Raw genomic sequence first — 20067 nt, forward strand, 5'->3', positions numbered from 1 at the left:
ACAGGCACAGGCTCCCCAGGCAGCTGCAGTAACCCGTCCCTTGTGCTTCGATGTGCATCCCGAGTTCTGCTTCCAGATGTTCCAGGTGGACCCCAGCATCTCCACCTTGTGCTGCTAATTATGTTTTCTACATTTAGTGCAATTTTTGCTTTCTCTCTGCCCTGGAGGGCAGGGGCCGTGTATTCTTCTCATTTTCCACCCCTTCCATGCTGGGCTTTCTCCTCACCTCTGTTTGCAAGTTTAGGAAAGCAGGATGCCCTCTGCTTTCCTGAATTTGCTTGAGCAGGTGAGTCTCTGCTGGAAAGTGGCCCCAGCCGGCTGGCTTCCCAGGGGTCCTGTCTGTGCAGTCTCGCAGGACCCGAGCTCAGTCAGGCCCCACCTCTGGCTTCTGTACTCTCCAGTCCTGAAATTCTTAATCATATTTTAATCAGACACACCTCCCCCTTCTCATTTTGTATTAGGCCCCACAAATCATACAGCCTGGTCTGAAATCAGCCTTTCTGATCTCACTGTCATCCTTTGCTTTTGTACACACACGGCTTCAAGCAGAGATTGGGGCTGGATGCTGGGGGCTGGGACATGCTAGGCTCTGCTCCCTTGGGTCACAAGGAAGCCAGGAAGGGGTTGAAGCTGGCAGTGATGGGGATTTTAGATTTAAAAGATCATCCGATGGCCATGGAGAGAATGCATTGGAAGGAGTTAACCTTGGAAACTCGCTCCATGAAATAGAGATGATGGAAATAGTACAGACCTCCCCAAGCTGGCTATTGTGTGATAATTAAATGAGCAAGAGGGCATAAAGAGTCAGCATATAGTAGGCGCTCAGTGCATGGATGGGAGCCAGCCTGGAGTCTACTGTAGCCCTATGGTGGTGGCTTGGGCCAGCGCAATGGGCGTGAATGACATTTAGGAGTTCGAGCTAGTGGGCTTTGTGGTTGATTTGACATGGCAGGTTGGGGTGTGGGAGTGACAAAGTATCTGGGATCTGCCTTGTGTTCCTGGAGCATGGTGAGGCCAGTCCAGGGGCTTCTCCACCCAACACTCACCCATTTAACTTCCTGGCTCTCACCCCTGTTCTTATTTGCATGATGTTGGGGGAGACAGAAAGGTGTCAGCTAAAGAGGAGGGACTCTGGAGCCAGGGAATCTGAGCTCAAATCCCAGTTCTGGCATTTATTAGCTGTGTGACCTTGGGCTCACAGCTTAACTGCTCTGTGTCCCGTCTCCCAAGGGTGGAGACAGTAGCCTCCGTGGAAGGCTCAGAGCCCTCAGAAGTGGAAGAATGTGGCACGTGTCGGTGGTCTGACCCATTCTTGTCATCTAAGTCTGTTTTTGTGAGTCATAAAGTACAGATGGAAATGACAAAGCCCAGTCCTCACCCCGTGGCTCCCATCCCCAGCCAGTTCAGAAGGACATCGTGGGGACACCCGCTCCGGAGACTTCCCAGGGTCCACACCACAGGCTCGGGCAGTGCCGGTCAATGTCCACATCATGGGGAAGCAATAAATCCTTCTGTGTGCCCCATGGGAGCGTGTCGCATTCCAAGCTGGCAACTGGAAATCAGTCATTTGTCACAAAGGTCTTTCTTCAGAAAGGGTGTAGTTGAGAAGTCTTGAAGTCAATGTGGGTGCAGTGCTCGCCCATCAGCCGGCTCAGAACCAGTAAGCAGAGACTTCTCGTGGTCTGGAGTGCCAGGCTCCTGACTGTCTGTCTGTCGCCAGCATCTCCTGCAGCTGATTCCCAAAACATTTATTCAGCGCCCACCCAGCAAGGGGCAGGTGGCGGCCCTGGCAGGAGAGAGACACAGAAAGGGTGTGGGGACGTAGGGCAGCCATGAAGAAGTCTGTCCAGCTATGGTCAAAGAAGGCTCCCCGGAGAAGTGGCTCCTTCCCGCCTTTCCTTAGAGCCGCCCATTGCTTCAATTCTGTTCTGTTCCAGCTACTTCGCTGGGTGCTTTACCCACGTGGTCCTGGGGGCGGATACGGTACCTGTTTTCTGTCTTGGAAGACTGAGGCTCAGAGAAGTGAAAAGACTTGCCCACCCGCTTTTCATTTAAGGATCCGATCCAGAGTCTTGAGTGAATATTGCCATGTGGATGTGTTTACCTCCGTGGCAACGCTAAAACTATTCTGTATTTCCTTTTTCCACTAAAAGATGTTTTGCAGTTTTAAGGAAAACTTAATTATTGTCAATATTTAAATACTTATTTTTTCCAAAGCTGAAGACTTAGAATTAAATAAGGCATGTGCTACATAACATCTATCTGCCCATCCATCCATTCATCCATCCATCTTTCCATCATCCTCACATCCATCCATCCATCCACCCATTTGTCCATCCATCCATCTCTCTACCTATCTACCCATCCATCCATCCATCCATCTATTAGCCATCAACCTACCTAGCCATCCATTTTCCCACCCACGCATGTGTCCACCCATCATCCACCCATCCACTCATTTGTCCATCTGTCCAACCATCCATCCACTTCTCCTTCTACCTATCCACTCATCCATCCATCCATCCATCCATCCATCCATCCATCCATCTATCCATCTATCTATCCATCCCTACACCCTTTCACCCTCCCACCTAGCAAGTGAGAACCTACTTGGATCTAAATGTGCCTGTTATGGTCCCTTCCTGAGGCCACTGTTACAAATGGGATATGGCATTTTGGTAATTCTTAGTGCGTTATCTTTCCTTTTGCTTACATAAAGCACCCCATGCCATCTGTTCTTCCTTCCCAGGAATGTGAGCCAGCTTTCAACAGCAACATCACAGCATTTGCACTGAAGGCCAAAGTCATCTATCCCATCAATCAGAAGTTCCGGGTGAGGGTCCTCAGCTCTGTCTGAGAAATGCAATTACTCAGTAATTGCCAGAGATTGGGGTGGGAGTTGGCAACGGAGTGAGTGATTTGGGGTCCTGTCTGGGGGTTTTATGGCAAGTCATTTTAATAGGGACAATTTTGAGGCTTTGTGATAGAGGAAAACGTTAGGATGAATCCACTTTATGACAGCGTTGTCAGGAACAGGGTGTAGCAAAGTGTCCCCAGGGACAGCAGGTGGCAGCACAGCTGGGCCACGTCCCACTGTTCTAGACTAACACAAACCCGGGCACAGACACAATTACCAGGACTGCTCCTCACTCACAGATTGACCTTACTGAACACGTCCTGGGGGGCTAGCACAGTGCTAAGCATTTGTCACATGTTAGGCATTTCATATAAGGTGAATCAGACTGTTATTGGCTCTTTATGCCTAAGGAAACTGAGGCACAGAGAGGCTAATGACCTGCTTGAGGTCACGTGGCTGCAGGTCTTACACCTGAAGCAGGGAATTCACACCTGTGGTCAGATGTTTTGCAGACGGCAGCAAAGCCCACAGTGTTTCCAGGTTTGCAAGGACATGAAGGACAGAGTCCCTGGTCCAGTACTTGAGGGAAATGCAGCCGGCTCTCCTGACCATAAAGAGGACAGGCTCTGGAGTCACACAGACTCCGTCCTAACTCCTGTCTCGACAATTTTCTGTGGGCCATTTCCTGACTCTGCCTCCATTTCTTCATCTGGAAATGGGGGCGGTGGGCTGTCCTGCCTCCCCCAGTTGCTTGAGGGTCAAATGGAATAATAGACATAGGGTTTAGCATGGCGCGTGACAACCAAACGTTCACTGTTTGTTTTTCAATGATTATTTGCTTTTGAAGACAGCCAGAGCCAGGCTCTGCAAAGTATTGCATCAAAGCAAGGACTTCACTTTGCATAACACAGACTTTCCCAAATTAAGCTTTCTGCGGAACCCTTACTGATGGGGAGCAGTAACTGCAACTGTTCCCAGGAACACACATTGGGAACTGCTCCCCGCACTTAGCCATCTGGTGGGTGGTTGAAGGGACAAAACTCCCAGAGCAGGGGCTTGATTCATCATCCACACCCCCAGCAGGCTGTCTCCTGGTGGGCCCTGGGGATTATCCAGTGGTCGGGATGGCATCATCTTCACCCTGGAGGCCCTCGCGGTCTGGGCTGAGCTTGTAGGATGATGGGTGAGCCCAGGCAAGACAGAAATGACCAGAGGCCTGTGGAACCCCGCATGGGCTGGGGAGGACAACCCTGGGTCTGGGTCTCCGGGGGAGAGGTGCTGCTGCCCAGCCGACAGTGAGTGAGGGCTGTTTCAGGCAGGGGGACCAGAATCTGGAAAGGCCCAGAAGTATGAGATGACAGGGGAGGTTTAGAGCTGGCAGCTGGCTCGGGACTGCTTGGGCAGGCACATCCTGGAGCAGCAGGACAGGCTGGACAGAGGGGGCGACCGACATCTGTTGAGCCCTCCAGCTGTGCCAGGCCCTAGGCTATCACCTTGTGTGGTCAAGGTGACATGGTCAAGGCAGTGCATGGGGCTTGAGTTCCTTGATGAGCAGCTTTGGGCCCATTCAAGGGCAGTGGGGAGCCGCCTCGAAGGACTGGGGACAGGAGGGTGACACCCAGGTCAGTGTATGTGGGAGAGCTGGGTAGTCAGCAGGTTCGTGGACAGAGCACCCCCAGGGGTCTGAGCCAGTGGTGGGAAAGATGGGGGGCAGGTGGACTGCTGTGGAGGAGGTCAGGGTTGGCAGTCAAGTGTGGGGTGCAGGTGGGCCACCAGGGAACAGACCCAGACTTACAGCTAAGGGGTAGGAGCCTGTTGTAGAGGGTCTGGCCTGCAGGGGACAAGAGCCATGACATGGGTCCCTCGGGTGTGGGTGTGACCCTGGGGCAAAAGCTCTACGGTCTAATCATCTCCACCCAGTCTGCCCCCACCTGGCCTTCCTGGGACCGGTGTCCCTCGCCACTGGTGGAATTACTGAAGCAAAGTCACACTAGGTCCCCAAGACTGACGGTGCTTTCTGTCCCTCCACCCCAGCCACTGGCCGACGGTTCCTCCAACCCTTCTCTGCATGAAAACTTAAAGCAGGCTATCTTGCCAAACCAGCCGGTAGAGGCTTCCCCCTCCAGCAGCCTGGGGAGCCTGAGCCAGGCCGAGAAGGAGGACTGCAGCTCCTCGTCCAGCATCCACTCAACCACCAGCTACGACAGGTTCCTGAGCCGCACCTTTGTCCGGGCCAACAGCTTCCCTGAGGTGCTGATCTGTGAGAGGTAAGGAGAGGGAAGCTTGGGGAAGCCCACCGATGGACCCAATCGCTGTCAGTATTAGGAATGGAGGCCCAGAGAGGTTAAGCAAGTCAGCCACGCACACACAGCTATGCAGTGTCTGAGCTGGAGCTCCCCAGCTACTGTGTGGTGTTGACCAATGTGGGGGTTATAGAGCCAGACCTGAGCCCCTGGGAGAGACCCATTAGGGGGTCTCATTGAATCACTGATGTGCTCTGGGCCCACCCTGACAGCAGCTAGAGAGGTCACTGTGTTGTGCAGCTGAAACTGCCCGCATACTTTGTGTCCACTGTGTCACTAACAAAGTAAACAGGCCTTCCTGCAGATGTGATGGTCATGCAGGCTAGGAGCTCAGAGCTCCCTGGTGGCCCTTGGCAGAGGAACCAGCACTCGGCTTGTCAGGAGGTGGACAGAAGCTGCCTTTGATGCCAGTAAAAGCAGAATGGCAAAGAGTTGGGAGGGTCGGGGGAGCTGTGACCATTCAAAGTGCATTTGCCCACGTAGGACAGATGGTCCAATCTGCCCTGCCACTTACCTGCCCTGTGACCATGTGACTGCTACTTGACTTTCTCAGTCCATTTCCCCATCTGTGAAATGGGCATGAGAACGTCTGTCTGCAGGGGCAGAGGAGGGGGACACGTGACGGGCATTTCGATCGAGGAAGGGGTGTAATACCCTCTTTTCTCCCACCTCTGACTCTTGCTGCCTCCTCTCCTTCATATCTCAGGCAGCTGCTTCCCTTCTGGTCACAGCTGAGTTTCAAATAGTTCCCTTGATTCCTTCGTGTAAACCTGGGACGGCTGTTAGGCATCTCTGAGTTGGGCAGCACTTAAAATCTGGAGTCAGGGTTCCCCAAGCCTTGTACAAAGCAGGGATATGCTAACTCCCTGGAACCCCGACTCCCCATCCCAAACACTCTCGTGGCTTTCTGTTTCTCTTTCCACTTTCCAGTGTGGATCTTGACCTGTGTATCTATAACCTTCACCTAAAAGATCTGCTGCATCTGGACACAGCTCTGAGGCAGGAGAAGCACATGGTAGGTGCAGGGTGGGGCTGCTCTCCCTCTCCCTGCAGGCAGGGAGTCCTGTGTGCCCTCTGGGGATGGGTGCTGGGGACAGTGGCGCCACTGCGACAGGAAGGGACAGAAGCCATTTGTGCCTGCTGATGGGGCACATGCTCTCCTTTACTGGGAGCTGTGGGGCGGGGCAGATAGATGACAGCCTCCTCCCACAGGTCCCCTACTGGTGAGAACAGGTAAAAGATGTTGGAAAAGGGCAGCATTTTTCATTTTTTAATTTAAATTCAATTTAATTAACATACAGTGGATTATTAGTTTCAGAGGTAAAGGTCAGTGATCCATCAGTTACATTCAACACCCAGTGCTCATCACATCACGGGACTGCCTTAAAGCCCATCCCCCAGTTACCCCATCCCCCCATCCGCCTCCCCTCCAGCAACCTTCAGTTTGTTCCCTAGAGTTAAGAGTCAATTATGGTTTGTCTCCATCTCTGTTTTCGTCTTATTTTATTTTCCCTTCCCTTCCCCTATGTTTATCTGTTTTGTTTCTTCAATTCCACATATAAGCAAGATCTTATGGTATTTGTCGTTCTCTGATGGACTTCTTTCGCTTAGCATAATATCCTCCAATTCCAACCAGGTCAATATAAATGTAAGATTTCATCCTTTCTGATGGCTGAGTAATATTCCATTGTATATATGGACCACATATTCTTTATCCATTCCTCTGTTGATGGACATCAGAGCTCTTTCCATAGTTTGGCTATTGTGGACATTGCTGCTATAAATATTGGGGTGCACGTGCCCCTTCGAATCACTACCTTTGTATCTTTTGGGGTAAATACCCAGTAGTGCGATTGCTGGGTTGCAGGGTAGTTCTATTTCTAACATCTTGAGGAACCTCCATACTGCCTTCCCAAGTGGCTGAACCAGTTGGCACTCTCACCAGCAATGTGAGAGGGATCCCCCTTTCTCCTCATTCTCGCTAGCATTTCTGAAGGAATGATAACAGTGACAACAATATTTAGGAGTGCTGACTTTGGTGACTGCTCACTATGTACTGGGTCCTGAGCATGTCATATGGGCGGTTAGCCTTGAACCTCAGAACAGTCTAGAGGGGTGGGTGCCGTTATCATTCCACATTACGGACAAGAAATTACAGAGCCACAGACGACAGCAGAACACGACTGGTCTCTGCTGGACGCACACAGGCTCTGAATGAACCAACTGTGGGCCCACGCAGCGAAGAAGCCAGACAGACGTGTGCCACCTCCTACCCTGTAGCTGTGGAACCCCAGTGGGGCAGGCCAGGCCTCCAGGCCACAGAGCTACAAAAGAGGAGTTATTTCTCCTGGATTCTCGAATGAGGGATGTGACCTACAGCAGGGAGGCCTGTTGGAAAGAGAAAGGGAGAGGGGTCGACGGAGAGAGTGACAGAGACGCAAACAGACACGCCTACGGGGTGCCTTGTCATACACTGGAAAAATATAAACATCAAGTTGCAGATGCAGTAGAAAGAAATTGGGGCCCTGTGAGAGCAGAATGGGCCTTGTAAACAGGGGTCTGTCCTGGAAACCAGAAATCCTACCAGGACTCCGGAAACAGACCCTGTTCCGGCGGCCCCGCTATCCGGCAGAGCCCTGGCCTTCCCATGCCTGTGGCCTGGTTCATTCGCCGCATCCCGTCTGGCCAGCAGGCAGGTGGCCCTGGCAGGCTTCTCAAAGGCTCTGTGCTCCTTGGAGGGCTGACGGTGTCTGCGTTCAGAGCACCACCCAGCTGGCGAGGGACACGGTACTGGCCACCTCGCCCCCGCAGCAGCCAGCAGATGCCCGTGGGGAAGCAGTCACCGTCACTCATCTGCGTGTCTTCTCTGTGGGCAGCCTTTCTTCCCAGCCTGGCATGGAACCAGGGACAGCACTCAGCTGTATGGGGCCTGCTCTCCAGGGGAAGATGGCGGGGAACCGCACAGATGCTCCCCAGCCAACAGTAGCGCGTAGCAAGCTGTACAGTGCTGGGAGGGGAAGGGGGGCATTAAGTGAGTGTGGGGCTGACGGCCAGGCTTCCCTGGAGGGACACACATCTGCTGGAAGCTGGGGAAGGACGAGGAGTCAGAGACTTGGGTTCTGGTCCCCCCTCCCACACAGATGAGCTGTGTGACATAGGGTAAGTCATTTCCCCTTTCTGGGCCACTTTAGAAAAGGTATAATGTTCTCCAACTCTTACCCCATGGAATTACTAGGAACTGAAGCTGTCTAGCTCTGAAGGATCTCTGTAGGCAGAGCTCGGCCAGGCTGTGTGACCAGGTATCACAGTCCCCCTTGTGAGGCTAAGGAAGCCCTCTAAACGTGTGAGCTCAAGGAAGCCTTACTGTTGTTTTTTGCTCGCGAGGAACCTGAGACGCAGAGATGTTGGCTCAGTCGCCCCAAATCAAACAGCTGGTGAATAATAGACACAGAACCCAAATGAGGTCTGAGTGCAAGGTCTGTGGGCCTGCAGTGCAGTAGGCGCTCCACAGAAATGTGCCCGCAGATGCCGACACCGCCCTAGGGGACCTCTGTCCATGTGTGGCGTTTCCCTCCCTGCGGAACGCATCTTCGTTGTGAGTGGGACCTGGGGAAACGCGCCAGTCCTTGCGGAGGCCTCAAGTGCCATTTCTCTGGGAGAGATCCGTCTGCACATGTCAGTTCAGAAGTGACTCAGACTGAAGCTGGGGGGGGTCACTGTGTTGTGCAGCTGAAACTGCCCGCATACTTTGTGTCCACACTGTGTCACTAACAAAGTAAAAAAAAAAAAAAAAAAAAAAAAAGTGACCCAGAGCAGATGTGATGGTCATGCAGGCTAGGACCTCAGAGCTCCCTGGTGGCCCTTGGCAGAGGAACCAGCACTTGGCTTGTCAGGAGGTGGACAGAAGCTGCCTTTGATGCCAGTAAAAGCAAAATGGCAGAGAGAACAGCCTAGGTTAGGGGCTGTGTGCATTCAGGGGTTGCCAACAGAGGGATCATTCGGTCTAGGGATTCTCCTGGTGCTGGAACATTCTCTGTCTTGATTGTGACTTCATGAATCTGTACTTGGGGTAAAGTTGCATAAACACACACACACACACACACACACCAATACACATGACAGTGAGTGGAAACGGAGTGAGGTCTGTAGGAAACAGTCGGACCAATGTCCGTGTCAGGATGGAGTTTGGTATTGTACCACAGTGACGTCACATGCCACCCAGGTGACAGTACACAGGGACTCTGTATTGGTTTGGCACTTTCCTCTGAGTCTGCAATTTTTCCAAAAGAAAACATTCATTGATTGATGTAAATGGTAGGTATTCATCCTTTCTGATGACTGCGTAATATTCCACTGTATATGTGGACCACATCTTCTTTATCCATGCGTCTATCGAAGGGCATCTCAGCTCCTTCCATCGACATGGATGGAACTGGAGGGGATCATGTTGAGTGAAATAAGCCAAGCAGAGAAAGACAGTTACCATATGGTGTCACTCATATGTGGAACATAAGGAATAGCATAGAGGACCACAGGGGAAGGAAAACTGAATGGGAAGAAATCAGAGAGGGAGACAAACCATAAGAGACTCTGGACTCCGGGAAACCAACTGAGGGTTTGCAGAAGGGAGGGGGATGGGAAGATGGGGTCATCAGGTGATGGACATTAAGGAGGGCATGTGTTGTGATAAGCATTGTGTGTTACACAACTATGAATCGTTGAACACTACATCAAAAACTATTGATGTACTATATGCTGGCTAATTGAACATATAATAAAAAATAATATTAATAAATAAAAAATAAAAGCAGTATTATTAAAAAATTATTAATTGAAAGGAATGAGATGAGACCTGTACACATCACCCATTCAGTCTGGGGTCAAAGAAAAATGGGTTTAGACCAACATGTTGAGAAAAGAATGTCACCTTATGTGGCCTCAACTTCAGTGGGTAGAAAGCCAACATGACATTGTGTTCCTAGAGCTTGTTAACACTGGCAAGCCTAAGGAAGGTTAGGGGAAAGTTCTAGGTTCCACCCCTCATGGCTGTCCCTTGTGACATGAAGCCAGTTATCCAGATTTCTCAGCCGAAGAGCTCTTTGTAAAATGGAGAAGATTGTACCAATGTCCTGCATGCTCTAAAAACCAAATGAGATAATACATATATTAGCCTGGCATAGCACAGTGTTCAACAAACCTTAAAACAAGGGTTGCAAACTGTGACCCTTGGGCCAGTCCAGCCATGCCTGCTCTTGACCTTGGCTGCCTCGATGCTCTAACAGCAAAATCCAATGGTTGTAAAAATGACAGGTTGGCCCGCAAAGCCGGAACGTTTACCATGTGGCCCTCTGCAGGAAAACATTTGCTAAGCCTTGTACTAAACTGCCTCACCACACAAATACGTCTCACCTCTGACAACCGAGCAAAGCAGTTCCACGGAAGAGTGACACGCTTTTCAGGACATGACATCGCCACAATCAGCAGTCCAAAGCAGACACAGACGGACTCACACCAAACCTCCATCTCGTGCACAAATGAACTAAAAATGCATCACGGGCTTAAATGTAAAAATGCGAGACTATCCATCTTCTAGGAAAAAACGGAGGAGAAAATCTTCAGGATCTAGAAAAGCAGATATTGTTAAAAAAAAAAAAAAAAAAAGATAAACTTGTGCTCTATAGAAGACCCCATCAGAGAGGGTATTCTCTGAAGAGAAGTATTCACAAACCATGTGTCAACAGAGGACTCACACCTAGAACCTAGAACATATAAAGAACGCTCAAACCTCCACAGAAGCAAACAATCCCGTTAGAAGATAAAGGGCAAAAGCTGTGAATAGACATTTCACCAAAAAGGATCTACAGCTGGCAGGTAAACACACAGACACACAAAATGAGATAAAAGACACTGGACAGCATTTGGCTTTACAGAAGGAATGAGATATCTTGAGTAACAAGAAGTAAATGAGATCAATAAAAAAAAAAAAAAAAAAACACAAGCTATGACGACCCACCTATCAGAATGGCTAAAATAACAAATGGTGGCAACAGGAGATGCAGGTGACGATGGGAAGAAACTGGGTCCCACATGCATTGCTGGCGGGAATGCAGAGCGCCACACCGAAGAACGGGCAGTTTCTCAGAAAACCCCACAACTGCACTCTGGTGAACCTAACCCCAGAGAATCTTATGTTCACACAGAAACCCGTTATGTGAATGTTCTTACCAGTTTTATTCACAATCGCCCCAAACTGGAAACACACAGATGTCCTACGGAGGTGAATAGCAGGTGTGGGGACAGCAGGCTTGGATGTTCCTGGGTGTCCCCACTTGTGGGAGGATTCCCTCTGGTGTAGAGGACACCTCCATCCATTGTGACAGGAGGCCGGGGAGGAGGACTGTATACATGGCAATTCCGAACAAGTGTCCCTCTAATCCTTCTTAATGAAAATACAGCCCATTATAGGCTATTGTCATGATTTATAACCTGAGGTATTTACCCTCCAGCAAAAAGGATGTGTGTGTGTGAAGAGACAGAGAAAGAAGAAGGGGAGAGAGGGAGGGATGGAAAGGGCGATACCATTTCTAAGCCTTTCTCTTGGTTATGTTTCCCTTCTTGGCAATAGATGTTTATTCAGATTTTTAAAATGTGCCTCCTTGATCTTCTGCCTAAAAAGAAGTCTGATGATGAATTATACCAGAGGATTCTTTCAAAGCAAGAAAATGTAAGTAAGTCTTCAACCTACATTTCAAGGTTACTTAAAAATAGTTGATTATAGGGGCGCCTGGGTGGTTCAGTCGTTAAGCGTCTGCCTTCAGGTCAGGTCATGATCTCTGGGTCTTGGGATCCAGCCCTGGGCTCCCTGCTCAGCGGGAAGCCTGCTTCTCCCTCTCCTACTCCCCCTGCTTGTGTTCCCTCTCCCGCTGTCTCTCTGTCAAATAAATAAAAATTTTTAATAAAAAAATAGTTGATTAAAATATATAAAACATATTATAGGAAATTATTTTTGCTTTCATGTGTAAAAATAATTTCTTACAATATGTGCTTTTGAACCCAATGCAATTATGTAAAAATATGTGTACAAATATAAAAATGACCATAGTTATTATTAAAATTTGGAAAAATACTGAAAGAAGGAAAACGAGAAGAATGTTGGTCATACTTGCTACTCAGAACCACTGTTACTGTCACCTTCTGCACAAGGTTGGGTATTTTTATTTATTTACTTTTTAAGATTTATTTATTTGAAATGAAACAAGATGGGATCGAGAGGGAGACAAACCATAAGAGACTGTTAATCTCACAAAACAAACTGAGGGTTGCCAGGGGGAAGGGGGTAGGGAGAGGGTGGTGGGGTTGTAGACATTGGGGAGGGTATGTGCTATGGTGAGTGCTGTGAAGTGTGTAAACCTGGTGATTCACAGACCTGTACCCCTGGGACTAATAATACATTATATGTTTTTAAAAAAAATTAAAAAAAATATAAAAAAAAAGATTTATTTGAGAGAGAGAGATAGCAGGGAAGGGGCAGTGGGAGAGGGAGAGAGAGAGAATCCCAAGCAGACTCCATGCTGAGCACAGAGCCTGATGCAGGGCTCGATCCCAGGACCCTGAGATCATGACCTGAACTGAAATCAAGAGTAAGACACCCACCTGGCTGGACCAACCAGGCACTCCTAAGTTTGCTGTTGCTAAGTTTTTATTGATCGATTTGAGAGAGAGAGAGAGCACGCGCCCCCCAAGCAGGCAGGGAGGGCAGAGGGAGCAGCAGACTCCCTGCTGGGGGTGAAGCCCGATGCCTGGCTCCATCCCACAACCATGAGACCATGTCCTCAGCCAAAATCAAGAGTCGGACACCCAACTGACGGTGCCAGCCAGGCGCCCCTAGGTTGGGTGTTTTAAATACCTAATTGATTTGTTGGTTTGAACTGTTTATACTAGGGGGCATTCTGCCCCGTCCGTCTTTTACATGGCGTTTACATTGCTTTACGGGCAGTGACACCAGTCGGGTCTTGGAGTCTAACTGGTGGAGGCGCAAACTCTCAGAATCCCAGGTCCCTCCTGGGCCCCGGGGTCGTGACTCCCGTCCTGCGGGATCACGGAAGGGCCAAGACAAGTGTGTAGGGGGCACCCGGCCGAGTAAGAGTCAGCCCCTGCGTCGTGCTGGCTGCCCCCATCCTCCTGACCACCCGACAACCGTCTTCCTCGTCCCCGTCATCAGCAGCGCCGTTTCCCAGTCACCGCCGCACGAGAGGTGGGGGATGCCGAGGGCAGGTTTCTCCCCCTTCCTCTGGGTCCCGGGCGGGGGGACGAGTCGCCGCCCCCCCCCCCCCCGGGAAGGACGCTGTGCCTCATCACCATGACCACCCCCATCCCGGGAGCGCTGCTGACGGGCCGGTCCCCTCAGACCCGGCACATGCGGTTGCATTCCATCCCTGCCGCGGCCCGTGGGCGGCCGTCAGGGTTTGGTTTGCAGCCGGCAGACGAAGGCGCACCGAGTCTCGGTGACTCTCGCTGCACAGACAATGACCACCACGGTGACGCGAGTCCTTCCAAGCGGAATAGAGAAGCAGGGTTCTAGGGCAGAGCAAGGGCTTTGCAGGCCGCAGACCCGGATCTGACGCCGCCGCACGCACCAGAGAGCACGATAGTCACCGCAGCGGCTCCTGCTGACGGAGAGCCAGTCTGATGGCCCCCGACCTCCGGAAGGGGACCAGCCGCGCCCACGCGGACAGAAAGTCGGCCTCCTTACAGAAAGGCCGGCTTCCGTGCTCTGAAGCCCAGGGTTCCCCAGACTGCCTACCTTGCTGCTGACCACGCTGGTCACCTCCGCGGCAGGCCCTCACTATCCGCACACTCCAGGCGGAGGCCACACCACCATCATGGCCTCCCCATGGAGGACCCATGCCAAAGAGGACGAGACCGGACAAGTTAAGGGGGCCACTTCCTGCTGTTGAGCCCACCAATCACATCGTGTCCCGCCTTCCCTGGGGTGTAGTGAGTAATCCTTCCCTGTGGAAACCAGAGGTGTGGGGAAGAAGTATTCCTTTGCAACCCCCTGAGGTCATGGCATTTTCCAGGACTTCATAAGAAATGTAAGGTACTAATTCATCATTTTAAAAAGTGAATTCAATCTTTTTAAGGGAGGCAGAGAGCAATATAGAAGAAAAGAATCCAGTATTCTTGAGAGTCTATGTCTAATGAGCAAAAGAGATTTCTATCATCAAACCTTAAGTGGGACAATACCTAGATCAGCTATTGATGGTTAAGAAATATTTTGTGCTGGGAGATAAAAGCATTTCTTTTTTGGAATTTAAGATATGTTAGATTTTTTCCTTTGCTTATTTGCATTTTTTTCCTTTTTTCTGTTTTCCCCAGGACTTGGAGGAATTAGAAAAGGGACTTCAGGTCAAACTGTCAAACACGGAAATGTTGGGGGCTGGTGATTCTGAGTACATCACTCTGGCAGAAGTGGAAAAGAAGGAGCGAGAATATGCTGAGCAGCTAATAGATAATGTATGTGATGGATTTTTCTTTTCTTTTTCCTTATAAGAACCTTGATTTCTGGGGCAGTTAAATTAGCGAGATTAAAGAGAAGGCACCTAGAAGCGTGTTTAAAACTTGAAATCCCTGATATGTTCTGCCTCAAAGCCAGGGATCTAGTTTCAGAAAGTAAGTAATGGAGAAAGTAAAATGAAGGGGCCAAGATTTAGAGTTTGTTGTTTTTTTTTTTTTAATGAATCCCCCTTGCTTAAATTTTAGATTGATCTTTTTGTCATTCAAAGCAAAGATTGCTCTAACCCTGTATGTCATTCCTGCCGTGTGGATCAGAGCAGATGCTAGCGGCTAACTTCTCCAACCCAAGGCATCACTCATAAAAGCTTTAAATTCCAGAGAGGGTGGCTTCCTTCAAATATCCCTTTTTGCATTTCCATTCCAGTACCCCCTGTTCCTATATTAGGTATAAAAAAACGGGTTTTTGTTTTTTGTTTTTTGTTTTTTGACACCCAAGCACTATGCTGCACACTGGGGGTTCAGAATGGCCTTGGACCTGGCCTTGTCAGAGAGATGCACAGGCTAGCCTAGTACAGGGACCAAAAGGTGAGCAGATGCAGACTTTATAGCTTACAAGTGTTGTGATAGATGAGAACACCAGAAGGCAGAGGTGCAGTGGAGAGGAATCCATTTTATCCTAGAGTTAGGAAAGTCTTCATAGAAGAGAAGACCCATCGAGAGGCCTTTGGGGAAAATGTGGGTGGATGCTGGCCAATGGATAGGCAATGAAGGCAGCGAGGGCGGACTGAGGAGCAATAGAGTCAGAGAAAGCCAGAAATCTGGCCTGAGGGTTTTCATCTCGTGCCAAGGAGATGGGAGTCACTGCAGTTTGACAGCAGAGGGCCGCTGGATCTGTTTCTGTCTTAGAAGGACCATTCGAGCAGCTCAGTGGAAGATAGGTATGCACTCTGGGGCTAGGACAATAGGAAAATTTCATGAAGGCAGCTGCAAAAAGAGAATGGTAAGAAAAGGTGGGAGAGCTGATAGCAGATAATGAGGTTTAGAGGAGAGGAGAGTGTAAAGGATCAGTTCTATGGAAATAAGGATCCCAGAATGAGAAGCAAGTTGGGAGGGGAGCCGGCTTGCCCCCTTGAGTGAGTCCTGGCTTGCCATCTTGAACTGGAGATGCCTGAGGATGGAGAGTCTCCACTAAGCTTGGGTTAGAGGACATGGAGAGCGAGGATGTTCCTGGCATGAGTGGCAGAGGGATGGTGCTCAGCCTGCATTCCCGGGTCCATGGGCTCCACAAAGCAGTGGAGCGCCTGTCCGCGTCTGCGTATTTCAAGCAGATGATTAGTGTATACTCAGGATTCTTGGACATCTGGTGACCTCCAGCAGTGGAGATGCCCAGGCCTATGGTGTGTGGGGAAAGGGTAGGGAGGGGTTCCTGGTGCCCAGTCTGGGATCCTACCAGGCGTTTAAGAAGGAGGAGACAAGGAGAATTGAGACAGGAAGGCAGAATATGGACTCTGAGGGACCAGGAGAAAATCACATTACAGACGCCAAGGGAATCAAGAGTTTCTAAAAATAGGATGGGTATCCTGGATCTCTGGGGCTGGAGGAAAAGCAGCTGCCCTGTCTGGACATCCAACTCTGTTTTGAGGTGGGCAGGGTGTCGCAGGTGATAGTCACGTCCTTTTAGAATAGTCTGGAAGGAGCCTATCCAGTGGGGGGCTGGGAGCGGGAGGGAGGTCAGAGGTGTGATGGCTGGGACACATAGCAGTTTCCTGGGGGCGTAAGGGGCCTGCCCACCCCAGTGTGGGCTTCCTCTCTGCTGTGTGCTGCCTCCTGGAGGTGGTTGGTCAGAGTGGCTCCGTGTTTGGGTTTCATTTGTCTCTGCCTTTCCTTCGGTGCCCCAGGGTCAGGGCAGGCTTCTGGTGCTGCTCAGCCCCGACCCCTCCCATGCCCTGTGCAGCAAGAGGTGCCCAGATTAATTCAGAGTCAGAGAGGCTGAGCCACAGTGGAGAAAAACCACCATTCCAGGAGTTCCATGGGCCTGCACCAACTCTGCCCCTGCCTCCCAGCTCTGTGACCTTTGACCAGTGGCCCAACTTTCTGAACCCATTCCCACAGCCAGCCAGTAGACATTTTACCTGGACCCACAAAATGCATGAGGCCTAGAGCCTGGCACCTACGTGCCACCCTGCATGCCGTAAAGGGAGGGGGTTATAACTGCTAGTATCCGAGTTCTTGGAGTTCTGGGAGGCTGCTTGAGCCCCGACATTCTCAGCCACTCGGTGATTAGCACCTCTCCTTCTGATGAGATGGGGGGAGAGGAAAACGGTTTCAAAGCAGAAGGTTTTCATGGTCAGCACCATCTTTGCCCTATTGCTCTTTTGTACTGTTAGGGCAATAAATGAAATGTAAATGCCCTTCGTGCTTTTATTTCCAGAACATGGTTAATCCCTTTTGGAGATATGGAAGCTTCCAGGAGCACACTGGTGAATCTCACACACTCCCCAGGCAGCAATCATGGCCTGTTTAACAGTCTTTAAGCTGTTTACGCTGGGCGATCTCATTGTGCCTGCCTTCCTTATCAGCAGAGCATTGGTGTTGGCTGAAAAGCCACCTTGAAACTGACTGGCACCTACAATACACCAAGGAGGAACCTCTCTATAGAACTCGATTATTGCTGAGATAAACTTGCTCCCAATTGCAGAAGTGTTTAGAATCTCAGTGTGTGATAAGGAATGAATTGTAATTCTCAAGCATGAACAGTCTGGTTTTATAACTTTCTTAAATAAGTTTTCTACACCCACCTCTTGCTTTTCATTCTCATTTCACAGATGGAAGTTTTCTGGAAACAGATGGAAAACATCCAGCACTTTCTTATGGACCAATTTAAGTGTTCGAGCTCCAAAGCCCGACAACTCATGATGACGCTCACGGAAAGAATGATTGCAGCCGAAGGGTTATTGCGTGATTCTCAGGATTTGCAGGCTTTGGTATGCTGAAGGGGTAGGGGAGGGAACCTGAAGACACCCACACTGGGGATATGGAATCCAGAAGCTTGATGCACCATAGAGATCAAGTCAAACACATTTAAATGGTAGATGGGGGTGTAGAGCCCAAAGAATAACAGTGAATCCATCCATCCTCCATTAATCCATCCATTCATCCATCTATCCATCTATCTTTCCCTTCATTCATCCGTCCATCTGTCTATCCATCACTCTACCCATTAATTCATCTATCCATCCAACCATTCATCCATCTATCCATCATTCTTCCATCTGTCCATCCATCTTTCCATCCATCATCCATCCATCCACCTATCCATCCACCTTTCCATCCATCATCCATCCATCCATCCATCCATCCATTCATTCATCCATCTATCTTTCCATCCATTCATCCATCCATCTGTCCACCCATCCATCCATCTAGCCATTCATTCATCTATCCATCCATCCATTCACCCATCTGTCCATCCATCTTTCTTTCCATCCATCCATCCACCCATTTTCCCATCCATCCATCTACACATCCACCCTCCCATTCGTTAAGTGGAGATTCCAGCCAGCTCTGTGTTGTGGAAGCAGAGAGCACTAGATCTCAGTCCTGGCTGCACACTGAGATTATCTGGGGAGCTTTAAAAGTATTGATGCTGGGATCCCAGACGGGGCCCCACCCCCAGAGATTCTGACTTAATGAGTCTGGGGTTTTTAGAGATCTAGGTGACCACAGTGAGTAGTCATAGTTGATGCCCACTTGTGTGGATCGAGCTTTCTTTGCTCTTCCGACAGCTCCATTAATCACCCGAGGAGATTTCAAAAAATGCCTCTGCCCAGACCTCATGCCCAGAGATCCAATCTGATTGGTCTACAATGAAGTGCTGGTATTGCTGGTCTTAAGCTCTGCAAACAATTCTGATACTTACTTGGAGATGCAATCCAAGTATAGTATATTGTAGAGAGGAATCCACAAACCTGACTTTGAACCTAGGCTCAGCCACTTGAGGCTGTGTGATCTTGAACCACTTAGTTAACCCCGTTGAGTTTCAATTACTCTATTTATTAAAGAGTGGTTCCAGGAGTTTCTACAGGCAGGGCTCGGGGAAGTGCTCAGGGACCCATAATGCCCTAGTCACTGTGGGGTTTCTCAGCTATGGTCTTGGCCTTGCCCTGCTGTCTCACGGGACAAGCCCTGCATTGGTCCACAACCAGCAGAGTGTGGTCCACAGACCAGAGGCCCCAACAACCCCCAAGGTTGGGGCTAAAAAGCCCCAAGGGCTTTTTAGAAATGCAGGCACTCCCGCTCCCACCCCCAGCCAGTCTCAGGATATGCATTTTAACAAACTCCCCGGGTGAAACAGCTATTTGAGAACGTGATGTTTTTGCTCCTCATGTACGCATACAATCTCCTTTCCCTCCCCGGCACTGCTAGAAGGTAGGCATGGCGGATATTTTCTTCCCAATGAGCAGGAAGCCAGCTAAGTGACCCACCTAGGATTCCCAGGTATTTAATGACATCGCTGAGCCCTGGCAACAAGGTTTCGGATTTGTCATACAAACCCCTGTGAATTGGATTTTAACTTGATAAGGCTGCTGATATTACTGCTTATCAAAAGAGAAAGACTATTTTTCCTTCTTTTTTTCTTTTTGTTTATTATTCTGTCAGCAGGATATTGATGCAGGAAAAAAAAGTCTCCTTAGCTGACTTTGGCCCGAGTGTTAGCCAGTAACTTCCAAATAGAAAGAAGGGAAAGAATTATCCAGGTTATCAATACGCCCTTCTCTTAGCCAGCATTTTATGAGTACCTACTCGTGGGCCACGTTCTGTTACAGAAACAGTATCACAGACTTGAGCTAGAAACCTGAGTTCATACCACAGTCTTGTTGCTTGTTAGCTGGATGAACTTGGGACAGGTTACTTAACCTCTCTGTGACTCCATTTCATCATCTGTAAGTGGAGATCTGAAGAGCACCTGTTCTGAGAACATTAGAGAGTGGACGATATGCGAGGCCTTTGGAACAGAGCCTGGCCCATGGGACGCGCTTGGAGTGTTAGTGATTAGACCCTGTGGGCCGCAGGGCCGCCGGCAAAACAGACAACAAATCCTTATGGGATTGCCTGCAAAGGACTGGAATCTGTGTTTGCACAGAAGAAAGGTGCTCTGTCCACATCCTGCGTATCCCCCCAAAATACAGCTTGTGGATCTCATGTTATGTGGCTGATCAATTCCAGAAAGATGTTAAGTTCTTGGGTCCGCGTCTGAGCGTTCTAGTCTGGGAAGTTGGACCTGTATGTTCACATGACATCACTAAATATCAAAATCAAACTAATAGCGTTCTGGAAAGAGCCCCAGGGGTTGTAAGAATCACTCTCCTGGGATGTCTGACAAAAAGCCAG

At 49.7% G+C, this 20067-nt stretch overlaps 1 protein-coding gene across 2 annotated transcripts in view; it reads left to right on the top strand.

Moving 5' to 3' along the window:
* LOC111149104 (EvC ciliary complex subunit 1) overlaps positions 1–20067 on the top strand; it is a 61116-nt gene that overhangs the window by 9309 nt on the left and 31740 nt on the right. For both annotated transcript variants that reach the window (XM_022506026.1, XM_022506027.1), the window contains exons 3-8: positions 2750–2833; positions 4892–5124; positions 6091–6175; positions 11786–11884; positions 14539–14676; positions 17502–17660. In XM_022506026.1, the coding sequence (XP_022361734.1) occupies positions 2750–2833; positions 4892–5124; positions 6091–6175; positions 11786–11884; positions 14539–14676; positions 17502–17660 (798 nt within the window). The remainder of the gene's footprint in view (positions 1–2749; positions 2834–4891; positions 5125–6090; positions 6176–11785; positions 11885–14538; positions 14677–17501; positions 17661–20067) is intronic.

This window comes from Enhydra lutris, unplaced genomic scaffold (genome assembly GCF_002288905.1).
Source record: "Enhydra lutris kenyoni isolate GAN:26980312 unplaced genomic scaffold, ASM228890v2 scaffoldscaffold21, whole genome shotgun sequence".
NCBI classification, from domain to species: domain Eukaryota; kingdom Metazoa; phylum Chordata; class Mammalia; order Carnivora; family Mustelidae; genus Enhydra; species Enhydra lutris.